Source organism: Diorhabda sublineata, chromosome 2, assembly GCF_026230105.1.
Source record: "Diorhabda sublineata isolate icDioSubl1.1 chromosome 2, icDioSubl1.1, whole genome shotgun sequence".
In the NCBI taxonomy this organism is placed as follows: Eukaryota; Metazoa; Arthropoda; class Insecta; order Coleoptera; family Chrysomelidae; genus Diorhabda; species Diorhabda sublineata.
In genome coordinates, this window is record NC_079475.1 from 41,698,904 (window position 1) to 41,712,837 (window position 13,934).

General features: G+C 28.5%; 1 protein-coding gene across 1 annotated transcript; it reads right to left on the reverse strand.

Annotated features, from left to right (window-relative positions):
• Nucleotides 1-642: 642 nt before the first annotated feature.
• LOC130452748 (phospholipase A2 group XV-like) lies at nucleotides 643-8,823 on the reverse strand. Its single transcript, XM_056792166.1, has 6 exons — nucleotides 8,295-8,823; nucleotides 7,916-8,237; nucleotides 7,631-7,858; nucleotides 1,731-1,902; nucleotides 1,540-1,662; nucleotides 643-1,480 (listed from the first exon to the last, which is right to left on the reverse strand). Exons 1-6 carry the CDS (start codon nucleotides 8,430-8,432, stop codon nucleotides 1,210-1,212), a joined length of 1,254 nt encoding a protein of 417 aa, XP_056648144.1. The 5' UTR covers nucleotides 8,433-8,823; the 3' UTR covers nucleotides 643-1,209.
• Between the last annotated feature and the right edge of the window lie 5,111 nt (nucleotides 8,824-13,934).

Here is a 13,934-nt window from a genome sequence, read left to right on the forward strand (position 1 = left end):
TAGTGTTCAATTAAATGTTGCGTGAAAATAGTTTTCAAAGAAAAATACGAAAATGCCACGGAGTATTTGGAAAAAAAGTTTGGTATTTAAATATCCCGTTTGATAAACAAAGTACGAGGGTGGTATAAAGTATTTTGAAAACTACGAGCTTGGTATTGAAATACTATTAGATAATAAACGTACGAGGGCGGTACTAAACGTTATTAAATTGACAAACTTGATATTGGAACACATTATATCAAAAAAAAAATACGAGGGTGTTACAAATAATATGTAAAAAAGGTATAGGAATAATATATTGTCAAACAAACTACGAGGGTGGTATAAAGTATTTTGAAAGGGACGAGTTTGGTAGTAGATTATTTTTTCGTTGAACTAATTACGAGGGTGCTACAAAGTATGTTGAAAAGAAAAAAATTAGGGTACTACAAAAAAACAATAAAAGGGCGTTACGAATTTGCTTACGAGGGTACTTTGAAAAATTACAAAGAGCAATACTGATTATTGTTTTGACAATAAAAATACGAGGGTACTTCAAAACATTACGAAAAGGGCGAGCTATGTAAGCGAATATTCTTTCACAAAAAATACGAGGGTGATACAGAGAATTACGGAAAGAGAAGCTGTTATTGAATATTCTTAATAAAAATACGAGGGTACTTTGAGAAATTACGAAAAGAGCGAGCTATGAGAAGGAATATTCTTCCCCAAAAAATACGAGGGCAATAGAAATAATTAGGGAAAATAGAAGCTGGGATTGAATATTCTTTTCGTAATAAAAATACGAGGGTACTTTGAGAAATTACGAAAAGAAATTTTTTATCGAAAAGAAAATTACGAGGGCGTTACAACGAATAAGGTAAAGGTCAAATTGTACTGAATATTCTTTTGAGAATAGAAATACGAGGGTACTTTCAAATGTTACGAAAAAGGCGAGTTTTGTGAAAAATACGAGGGGGACGAGTTGAATATTCTTCCGGTAATAGAAATACGAGGGTGACACAAAGATTTACGGAAAAGAAAAGTTGGAATTGAATATTCTTCTGGTAATAGAAATACGAGGGTAGTTTGAAAAATGTTACTAAAGGGAAAAATAATCGAATTTCAGGGAATATGGTGGAAAAATCGAAAATTGGACCCCCGTAGTAAAAAAAAATATCAAAAAAATCGTCACTAATATATTTTAAATAAAATTAATTTAACAAAATTTCAATTCAACATTTTATAATGCCAAAATTGCTTTTTTCTTTTTTTATTGGCGAATTTTTTCATAACGTTTCTGATGTAATCCTGCGTCGATTTGTCGTGCAAAATTTGCAAATGTTCGATTTTCGGAGATTGTTGAACGAAAACTTTTTGTTTTTGAAGAGTCTGCCAATGGCGACATCCCTCCAAGGACCGCCTGTTGACGGTACCGTCCCCATCTCCGTATATCAGCGTTGGATATCCGGTCAAATCGGTACCGGGTTTATAATACAACCTGAAATAAATTCAAACGAAGACTCGACACCCCTCGAAAGACGGATTCGAAACACTCACCGTTCTACGGTTTGCACATCCGTACCGTACAAACAATGGACCTCGACTCCAGGTGGTTTGAAATCGAGTTGATACTTTTCGGTGTCTTTCCTCATTTCCCAACCGTCCATAAAATCGATTCCCCTAGGAAGAAGAAACTGTCTAATTGTTTGAAAATAACATTAAACGATGTTTGTACGAAGACAACTTACTGGAAAAATTCTTCTAAATCGTCGATGGTGTAATTTTTTTTACTGGTTTGTACAAGAACTTCGTCTGGTTTCCAAAAAAGTTTCGACGGTAATAACCAAGCTAGACTTGGTGACGTTATTTGTTCTTCCCTCATGACGCTTTCTCGAAGGGCGAAAGATCCTAAATTGTCACCTTTGATAACACATTTTATTTAAAAAATTGACAGTTTTATGTATTATGTAAAAAAAAAAAATTTGATACTATCGTGGTTCCCTCGTATTTAACTATGGGAAATTGAAGAAAATGAAGTTATTTTAATAAATTATTTTCAAATCGTTGTTTTTATAATGAATTTATCAAAACCAAGATCTCATTTGACTTTAAAAGTTAACATAACCCCACTTTATTCAATATAATCATTCATTACTTTTTTGAGTAGCACCAAACTTAGTTTAAACATTTTTTTTGTCAATATATATTGAAAACTGAGCATTTTGAAAAGAAAATCGTATAAAAATGTCTAATTATTAATATTTTACGAATGAAATTCTCTTTAGTTTTATACTATCGAAGTCCCCTCGTCTTTTAGGTTCTATAAAAGCGAGAAACATCCGATTCGAATCATTTTTTTTTTCAAAAATCGTGTTTTTATCGAAATATGAACGAAAAAAGTATGGGAAATGTCTATTTCAACGATTTTATAACTTTAAAAGTTAACATAACCCCACTTTCTTCAATATAATCATTCATTACTTTTTTGAGTAGCACCAAACTTAGTTTAAACATTTTTTTTGTCAATATATATTGAAAACTGAGCATTTTGAAAAGAAAATCGTATAAAAATGTCTAATTATTAATATTTTACGAATGAAATTCTCTTTAGTTTTATACTATCGAAGTCCCCTCGTCTTTTAGGTTCTATAAAAGCGAGAAACATCCGATTCGAATCATTTTTTTTTTCAAAAATCGTGTTTTTATCGAAATATGAACGAAAAAAGTATGGGAAATATCTATTTCAACGATTTTATATGATTTTATAACTTTAAAAGTTAACATAACCCCACTTTCTTCAATATAATCATTCATTACTTTTTTGAGTAGCAACAAACATGGTTTAAACATTTTTTTTGTCGATATATACTGAAAACTGAGCATTTTGAAAAGAAAATCGTATAAAAATGTCTAATTATTAATATTTTACGAATGAAATTCTCTTTAGTTTATACTATCGAAGTCCCCTCGTCTTTTAGGTTCTATAAAATCGGGAAACATCCGATTTCAATCATTTTTTTTTTCGAAAATCGTGTTTTTATCGAAATATGAACGAAAAAAGTATGGGAAATATCTATTTCAACGATTTTATAACTTTAAAAGTTAACATAACCCCACTTTATTCAATATAATCATTCATTACTTTTTTGAGTAGCACCAAACATGGTTTAAACATTTTTTTAGTCGATATATACTGAAAACTGAGCATTTTGAAAAGAAAATCGTATAAAAATGTCTAATTATCAATTTTATACGAATGAAATCCTCGTTAGTTTTATACTATCGAAGTCCCCTCGTCTTTTAGGTTCTATAAAAGCGAGAAACATCCATTTTCAATCATTTTTTTTTTCAAAAATCGTGTTTTTATCGAAATATGAACGAAAAAAGTATGGGAAATATCTATTTCAACGATTTTATATGATTTTATAACTTTAAAAGTTATCATAACCCCACTTTCTTCAATATAATCATTCATTACTTTTTTGAGTAGCACCAAACATGGTTTAAACATTTTTTTTGTCGATATATACTGAAAACTGAGCATTTTGAAAAGAAAATCGTATAAAAATGTCTAATTATTAATATTTTACGAATGAAATTCTCGTTAGTTTTATACTATCGAAGTCCCCTCGTCTTTTAGGTTCTATAAAAGCGAGAAACATCCATTTTCAATCATTTTTTTTTTCAAAAATCGTGTTTTTATCGAAATATGAACGAAAAAAGTATGGGAAATATCTATTTCAACGATTTTATATGATTTTATAACTTTAAAAGTTATCATAACCCCACTTTCTTCAATATAATCATTCATTACTTTTTTGAGTAGCACCAAACTTAGTTTAAACATTTTTTTAGTCGATATATACTGAAAACTGAGCATTTTGAAAAGAAAATCGTATAAAAATGTCTAATTATTAATATTTTACGAATGAAATTCTCTTTAGTTTATACTATCGAAGTCCCCTCGTCTTTTAGGTTCTATAAAAGCGAGAAACATCCGATTCGAATCATTTTTTTTTTCAAAAATCGTGTTTTTATCGAAATATGAACGAAAAAAGTATGGGAAATGTCTATTTCAACGATTTTATAACTTTAAAAGTTAACATAACCCCACTTTATTCAATATAATCATTCATTACTTTTTTGAGTAGCACCAAACATGGTTTAAACATTTTTTTAGTCGATATATACTGAAAACTGAGCATTTTGAAAAGAAAATCGTATAAAAATGTCTAATTATCAATTTTATACGAATGAAATCCTCGTTAGTTTTATACTATCGAAGTCCCCTCGTCTTTTAGGTTCTATAAAAGCGAGAAACATCCGATTTCAATAATTTTTTTTTTCAAAAATCGTGTTTTTATCGAAATATGAACGAAAAAAGTATGGGAAATATCTATTTCAACGATTTTATATGATTTTATAACTTTAAAAGTTATCATAACCCCACTTTCTTCAATATAATCATTCATTACTTTTTTGAGTAGCACCAAACATGGTTTAAACATTTTTTTTTGTTAATATATACTGAAAAACGAGCCTTTTGAAAAGAAATTCGTATAAAAATGTCTAATTATCAATTTTATACGAATGAAATCCTCGTTAGTTTTATACTATCGAAGTCCCCTCGTCTTTTAGGTTCTATAAAAGCGAGAAACATCCGATTTCAATAATTTTTTTTTTCAAAAATCGTGTTTTTATCGAAATATGAACGAGAAAAGTATGGGAAATATCTATTTCAACGATTTTATATGATTTTATAACTTTAAAAGTTATCATAACCCCACTTTCTTCAATATAATCATTCATTACTTTTTTGAGTAGCACCAAACATGGTTTAAACATTTTTTTTTGTTAATATATACTGAAAAACGAGCCTTTTGAAAAGAAATTCGTATAAAAATGTCTAATTATCAATTTTATACGAATGAAATCCTCGTTAGTTTTATACTATCGAAGTCCCCTCGTCTTTTAGGTTCTATAAAAGCGAGAAACATCCGATTTCAATAATTTTTTTTTTCAAAAATCGTGTTTTTATCGAAATATGAACGAGAAAAGTATGGGAAATATCTATTTCAACGATTTTATATGATTTTATAACTTTAAAAGTTATCATAACCCCACTTTCTTCAATATAATCATTCATTACTTTTTTGAGTAGCACCAAACATGGTTTAAACATTTTTTTTTGTTAATATATACTGAAAAACGAGCCTTTTGAAAAGAAATTCGTATAAAAATGTCTAATTATCAATTTTATACGAATGAAATCCTCGTTAGTTTTATACTATCGAAGTCCCCTCGTCTTTTAGGTTCTATAAAAGCGAGAAACATCCGATTTCAATAATTTTTTTTTTCAAAAATCGTGTTTTTATCGAAATATGAACGAGAAAAGTATGGGAAATATCTATTTCAACGATTTTATATGATTTTATAACTTTAAAAGTTATCATAACCCCACTTTCTTCAATATAATCATTCATTACTTTTTTGAGTAGCACCAAACATGGTTTAAAACATTTTTTTTTGTTAATATATACTGAAAAACGAGCCTTTTGAAAAGAAATTCGTATAAAAATGTCTAATTATCAATTTTATACGAATGAAATCCTCGTTAGTTTTATACTATCGAAGTCCCCTCGTCTTTTAGGTTCTATAAAAGCGAGAAACATCCGATTTCAATCATTTTTTTTTTCAAAAATCGTGTTTTTATCGAAATATGAACGAAAAAAGTATGGGAAATATCTATTTCAACGATTTTATATGATTTTATAACTTTAAAAGTTAACATAACCCCACTTTCTTCAATATAATTGTTCACAAACTTTTTCGAACGTAGTTTATATATATATTTTTTATAAATTTAGATAAAAAACAAACATTTTGACAAAATATCATACAAAAATGTCTAATTATTAATATTTACGAATGAAAATGTTTCTTGAATCAACTTTTTCTTTTAAAATAATATTCCAGGATACACGAATTTGACAAGTCGGCCATTTTGCCAGAGTTGTAATACAAAATATTTATTTTCTATTTGTTAACGTGCGTATTGGAAAGAATTGAATATTACGTGATTTTGAACAGTGAGTTGAAACTAACTTAATAGTATACATAATATTATACTTTAGCACTTGAGATTCCTATTAGTTTTTAAATCGGTCAGTCTCTAAGGAAATTAATCAAGATTATATAAACACTACTGTTTAATTGGATTATAATAATATTCCCACTAGACAATTGATTTATCAAAATTTTTAATTTAAAATAAATTGAAATGAAAAAAAAATTTTATGTTATCATAAAATCGGCGTTTATCAGTAGCTAGTAAACGATATAAACCTGGTAGATAAAACTTTATTGTGTATAAAAATTAATATTTGAATTTTACGATGCTCCCCCTTCGTTTTATAGTCCTAGAAAATTGATAAATTATTCGATCTCGATGAATTTTTTCAATAATGAGCAGCGAAACAGTTATGAACGAAAAAAAGTTGGGTTATGTTGACATTTAAAGTCGTAAAATCATATGAAATGTTCAAATGCGTTATTTTCCATGATTTTTATGATAAATTCCCTATGAAAACACAGTTTTCCGAAAAAAAATCATTAAAATCTGATCGATGTTCGATTTTCTAGTGTCAAAAAACGAGGGGATCAGGATATTATCAAATTACTTACAATTTAATTTATAAAAAAGGATTCTACAAACTTTTTGTACGATTTATTGCACTTGAAATATTCTTTTTTTTTTGTAGATTAATAAAAAAAATATATGAACTCTATTTAATGCTTTGCGAAAAAGTTATGATCGATTTTATTCAAAAAAGTTGAGTATGTTACCACTTGAAGTCGTAAAACCATATGAAATGTTCAAATGAGTTATTTTCCATGATTTTTATGATGAATTCACTATGAAAACACAGTTTATCGAAAAAAAAATCATTAAAATCTGATCAAGTTTCGATTTTCTAGAGTCAACAAGCGAAGGGACCAGGATACTAGCGAATTACTTACAATTTAATTTTGAAAGAAAGTAATTAACAAACGTTTTGTACGATTTATTTCACTCGAAATATTCGTTTTTTGTGTGGATTTATTAAAAAATATATATATGAACTCCATTTAATGCTTAATAAAAAAATTATGAACGATTTTATTAAAAGTGGGGTTATGTTTACATTTAAAGTCGTAAAGTTATAGAATTTTCAATAATTTTCATGTTTTTTATGATAAATTCACCATAAAAACAATGGTTATCAAAATTGGATTATTTTTTGATTTTCTAGAGCCAAAAAACGAAGACTAAACTGTAAAACTACTTACAAATTTCAAAAAAAATTATTTAAACAAACACTTTTGATTGAATTTTTTTATGAATATTAACAAAAAAACATATATGAGCTCCATTTAAAGCTTTGCGAAAAAGTTATGAACGATTTTATTTTATAAAAGTGGGATTATGTTAACATTCAAAGTCGGAAAACTACATAAAATGTTCAAATAAGATTTTTCATTATAAATTCACCATAAAAACTATTTAGAAAAATGATAATTTTCGATTTTCTAGACCCAAAAAATAAAAATACCATAATACAACGGAACCACAATAAATATTATAAATCACAAAATAAAATCAACTTACCGATAGCGTAAACTTTAATGGCCTTCATAGAACCACCCCAAACCCCCGCTAACGAAATCAACCCTGCGATGTACTGATTTTTCCAAGCTTGAGTTTGCATATTTAAAAATCTCAAAGCCATAGGTCCCCCCATAGAATGCACCAACAAAACTACAGCACTATTATTATTTTCACTATAAGTATCTTCTACTAAAACCTTAAGTTGTACAAAGAAATCACCATTTTCATCTAGAAACCCGTAACTGAATGAATAAACTTGTGTAATATAAAAAAAAAATTTCTTACTTGGTGCTTTCCTGAAATCGTACGGTGCTCCTTTTATACTGTGATTCCTCACGTATCCCATAGTCACTAAAGTATTCGAGACGTCTTTAAAATAAGCCCCCGTTGACGTATGGCTTGGATCTAACCATTCAACAGATTCAGTACCACCCCAACCCGGTACTCGTATTTCAACCCCGTCGTTATTTCTAGTAATTCTAGTTGTATTATCATATATAAGTTTTACATTATCTATCCAACAATCTATGACTAGAGGCATTAAAAGTTCTAAATTTAACCATATGTTGAAAAAATCAGCGGTGGATAAATCACAAAAATAATGTATCTAAAAAATATATCGTTTCTAATTTTTTTTATCAATTTAATAATTAAATTACCTTACCCTTTGTGTTTTATTTAATCTGGCTTCTAATTGGCTACCCCCGTCACCTGGTATTAGTATAACAGGATTTAAATTAGTTTTGATTTGTTCGAACAATAGTAAAAGAAAAAATAAAGTGAGGTTATACTGGAATTTCATATTCTCAGTACAAAGAATAACACAATACTGATGATTTATAACATTTTTTTCATTGTAGATATTTTTATGTATCGATAATTGCCGCAACAAACATGATAAAACTATTTATATAAATAAAATACGTAATATTTGTCGCTACCCATCGGATGATTATTTAGAGTACAATAACACTTAAAAATTTTTGACGTCTTTTGTGTGGATGTAAATATAAACACGTGTCTTCAGTGTCAGTTTAAAAAATCATATGTATATGTACCAATTTTGATATTTACAATAAATATTTTTGATTTCACAATATATAAAACACGATGAAAAATGTCGTTTTAATTATTTTGTAATTATTATTGAAAATTGTTATAAATTCGAGGAGTTAAAATGGAGACTATTTAATCCTAGAAACTCGTACTTCAAAATATAGATGGCGGCTTTAATGTAGTAAAGATAAAGAAGGCGGGAGAAGTAGGAGGGAGTGGGAACCTTGTTGTGAAAAAATGCTTCTAAGTCCGGTTCTGCTTAGTCGATTTTTATAAGCTTGATATTGTTTAAACTTACGTAGGTTTTTTAAAAGTAAATTAAATTGATGTTGATATAGAGATAACCGCAAATCGATATCTTTTTTCTGTCCCGAAATGAAATGTGTAAACGGCAAAAATTTTTCATTAAACATTTGGCTGGCTAGCTGTTTCGCCCAAACAGAACTTGAACATTGATTCTGGACGGACAGAGAAATCACAATATGTAAAATATATCATACAACGGCCTCTAGCATTCACGCTGCTAATTAAATTACTTGGAATTTATATATTTTATATTGCTGGGTAAAAACTCTTTGAAACAACATCAAATTTAAATAGATCGGCCAACCAGAACCTGATCTACAGGCATTTTATCATAATAAGGTTCCCACTCTTCCCCGCCACTTATTCGGGAAGATAAACTTAAACTTGTGAAATGAAAAATGCGCAGAATCTGTTTATATTCCATTTCATATTTCCAAATACGCCCTCTAGTGGTATACCTAAGATTCTGAAAAAAGTTCCTACGTTTCTCTCGGGACGTTTTTGTTATATTTATTTTTTTTTGGTATTTAGTTGACAGCCGTACTTAGTTGTCCACCCGGTATGTATGCAATATGAGCACAAACATCTAATTACATAAAAAATCGTACCTTAAAATTGAATTTAATATATTTACAAAAAATTAAAATAAAACTTTTAAAACATTCATGGACTTAAAATGGAAACTGTATTTTATTCAAGAAGTTCGAATTTCACTTTATAGATGGCTGCTAATATTTCTAATTTGGTTTCACTTAAAATTCGAACCACGAAATATAGATGGCAGTCATAGTAGAAAATGGTAATTTTATAACATAAATTTTTCAAATTTCGAATTCTAATTATTAAATGTTTAAGGTAATTTATTATTTGCTTTAAAGTCTTTGTACGAATAATATATTTTAATGTTAAAATTTATGTAACATATCATTGTATTGAATATAAACCATTCCCGTCTTGTTACTAATAAAAAATTAGGTTATGTACATGTTATTTATTCATATTATTATATTCTGATTGTTCTTTGGATTAGTGTCGATTGAGGATTTATACATATTATCATTATTTCGAACGGTATATTGTAAGAACTCGTTTCGATTTCTCGGAGTTTATTATCTTTCTTAGAATACTGATAGTTAGTAAGTAACAGCAAACCAGTGCTATTAGTTGTGATTTCTGATTCATATATTTTATAAATCTAATTATGAATTCAGATTTAATAATTGGATATGGTTAATCTGTTCTACGATTTACATTAGTTACTTTCTTAATGTTCTTAATGGCTGCCATTCATATTTGCTACTGTTTTATAAATCTTGGTCATCCATTTTCTTGTCATTGTTGGACGATATTAATTATACATCACTTATACCGAGTGGATCGGTTTCTAATAAAGAAATATTCATATACAAATAAGCGATATTTGATAAATTTTGAAAATTTGGCATATACGTTGTTTATATATGATCCACAATTATTAAATTAATGAGATCTAAATTTAAGAATTCCGCCTTCTTTTCACTCATTATAAAACTATGCGCGAATGAAAAATGATAATAGACAAAATTTTTTGCATCAACTGACTTTATCTAGATCAGTATGACATTGATAAGTTATCTAGTGTGTGGCCGAAATATATCAACCGCCTACTTGCTTTCGAATTAGATTCGATACGATTTTGCTTAATTCGATGACATTTATTCTCTCAATTTTTTTCGTAGTTGACAGCTCCGATGATGTGGTTGTTTGTTATCGAAACGAGACTCGAATGGGAATCAGGTGCACGCGTACGTATTCGATATTAATCAGATACGTGGATGATAGAATGTGATCATTTATACTATTCTTCCTGTTGGTGAAGCTACATGTCTTTAACTATATTTTATCTACTTAAAAACGACAAAATATAAATACGTAGACAAATAGTTGTTTGAATCGTGGTCTCAACCTTTCGTAGAATTCCACCTGAGAACAACTTGGAATAAAAACAGAAAAGAAAAATCGGTAGTAGCTATTCGACCAAAAAGTTGTTAAATTTATTCTGTACTTAATACAAATTGAAACTATTTAGTAGATGAATGTAATTAACAAAACATAATTGAAAATAAATACCACTAATAATAAATAAAGTTACTTTATTTATGATAAGATACAAAAATTAAATGATAAAATTACAATAACTGTCAGTAGTATAATAAATGTATAGTGCGATAAAATAGAAAATGATAATTTCTTACTAGGCAATAATTAGTTTTAAGACAAATTTAATTATATATTTCAACAATAAATAAATAAAAATATATCTGTGGGTATTTTAAATCTATTTGTAATGTTTATATTTAATTTTGTCGGTTTGCTGGTAGACTAGTCACTATCTATAAAAAAAAAGAAGAAAGGACTCCCGAAGAGTGGTCATGACCGAGTACTGCTACAGTTCAAACTAATTATGCTTTGAATTATGGTGACTTCGGTCACGATATTCTTATTAAAGAAATCTATTTGCACATTATTAACTATTGCTTTTGTTTTTATGGATTCGAGATGGAAGATCAACGGGTACCGTATCGTCGAAACAAATTTCGTAAAAATGAAATACGCTATGAAACTTATACGTTTTAAATATTTAATAAACGACGTAATGGTGTTTTATGATTACGATTATCTCGTTTTTTATTTTATTTTATACATTCACAAATAGTAAATAATATTTATGAACTATGAAAATATGTGTAATTGCTAAAAACATAACCGAAATTGGTTTGTTATGTTGTTCGAGGTTATTTGATTCAGGGACAAGTATGTATGGTTGTTTTTATGGCGATTTCTAGACCACCTGCAACGATCACATATTTACGTGTAGGTGTAGACACCACAACAAGAAAAAAATATCAAATCGAGTCAGCCGTGAAATCGGATATTGATAAAATGCTTTTTTTTATTTACATATAAAAAAATTCCTTTTATTTAATCTAGTTTGTATTTAATATGAAAATAATTATATTTGTAATTGTATTAATGTACGATTAACATACATTGACATTGTTACGAGGTTCGTTCGAAAAGTTTTAATCTCGACATGATAATATTAGATCGTTCTAACTGAATTTTGAATCAGCGATCTCAATTTAGGGATTGTACCCTCTAGAATTGAGTAAACGTTTATGAAAAACGAGATTTTTTGTAAAAACAATTAGTTATGCCATTTTAAATAGTGAAAATTATAGTTTTTTCGACTAAACAGAGTTGTTTAATGGTAATAGTTCATTAGATGATTTCTATAACTTCATTTTTTGATACGAGAGCTATTCAAAAAGTAAGAAAAGTTGAGGAATCAAAAAATGGGTTCGAAATTAACTTTTCTATATAGTTATAGTCAAAATTGTGTTATTCATAATCGAAAACATATTTTTAGCTGATTTATATGAATTATAAGGAAAATATTTACTCGAAATACTCGTGGAAGGTTGATATGGAATGTTAAGATCTCGATATAAATGAGCCTTAAAAAAACAAAATTTGACTGCTAAATTTTGTCAAATGTCAAATGTCAAATGTCAAATGTCAAATGTCAAATGTCAAATGTCAAATGTCAAATGTCAAATGTCAAATGTCAAATGTCAAATGTCAAATGTCAAATGTCAAATGTCAAATGTCAAATGTCAAATGTCAAATGTCAAATGTCAAATGTCAAATGTCAAATGTCAAATGTCAAATGTCAAATGTCAAATGTCAAATGTCAAATGTCAAATGTCAAATGTCAAATGTCAAATGTCAAATGTCAAATGTCAAATGTCAAATGTCAAATGTCAAATGTCAAATGTCAAATGTCAAATGTCAAATGTCAAATGTCAAATGTCAAATGTCAAACGTCAAACGTCAAACGTCAAACGTCAAACGTCAAACGTCAAACGTCAAACGTCAAACGTCAAATGTCAAATGTCAAATGTCAAATGTCAAATGTCAAATGTCAAATGTCAAATGTCAAATGTCAAATGTCAAATGTCAAATGTCAAATGTCAAATGTCAAATGTCGTCAAACGTCAAACGTCAAATGGCGGTAGTTGCTTGAAAAATACCATTGTAGACTTCTCTAGGTACTTCTGGGACCATCAGACATTTTTTAGTGAAGTTCGTGTACAAATTATTGTAAATTGACACTTGTAAGTTCTAAAAAGAGGACCTAACGGTCGAAAGTCTTGCATAAATCTCAAGTTTTTATAGTCTAGTCGACTTGACACATTTCAAACAGCCCTCGTATTATCATAGTGGGTTTATTTCGATTCGTAGGATAACCACACATTTTTTTTGTATACATTCACTTTTTTGACACGCCAAATTCCTTCTTCCATACACCGAATATATACAATGCGTTTTTTAATCCAGTTCAACGATCTAGTTTGACGAAATTTCATATAATAAGCGATTCGATTGTTCGGAAATATTTGTCAGAATATACAAACAATTTACGGACAGGTATTTTTACGACACCTAACACTCGAAATTCTTTTGAATGTGGTGTTAAAATCCGTCACGCTGTCTTTAATTTTCATTCAATCTTTTTAAATACCTTAGCAACGATTCTTGGAAGTCGTTCAGTGGAAATTTCTTTTTCGTTTGGTAGAATTTCGATTTCGACAATTTTTTTCTTTATAAAACGCCAATTGCGACTGAATTTTCAATAAAATACGAAACGAGAATCACGGCGCGGCCATTTTCTCGAATCTCATAAATTCTCTTCATGGAACGCACCATGAAAAATTATCCGTATACAAATAAGTGTATGGAAAATTAATTTAAGCTTGAATTGACTTTGTTTTGTGTCAAATACGTCAAATTATAGTTTCAGTCAATCCGGGTCATATTTTTACATGTTACAAATATAACGGTTGCCAACACCCAACTTTTGTTGTTTATTCGTCATACACTGTGAGATCCTAATGATAAT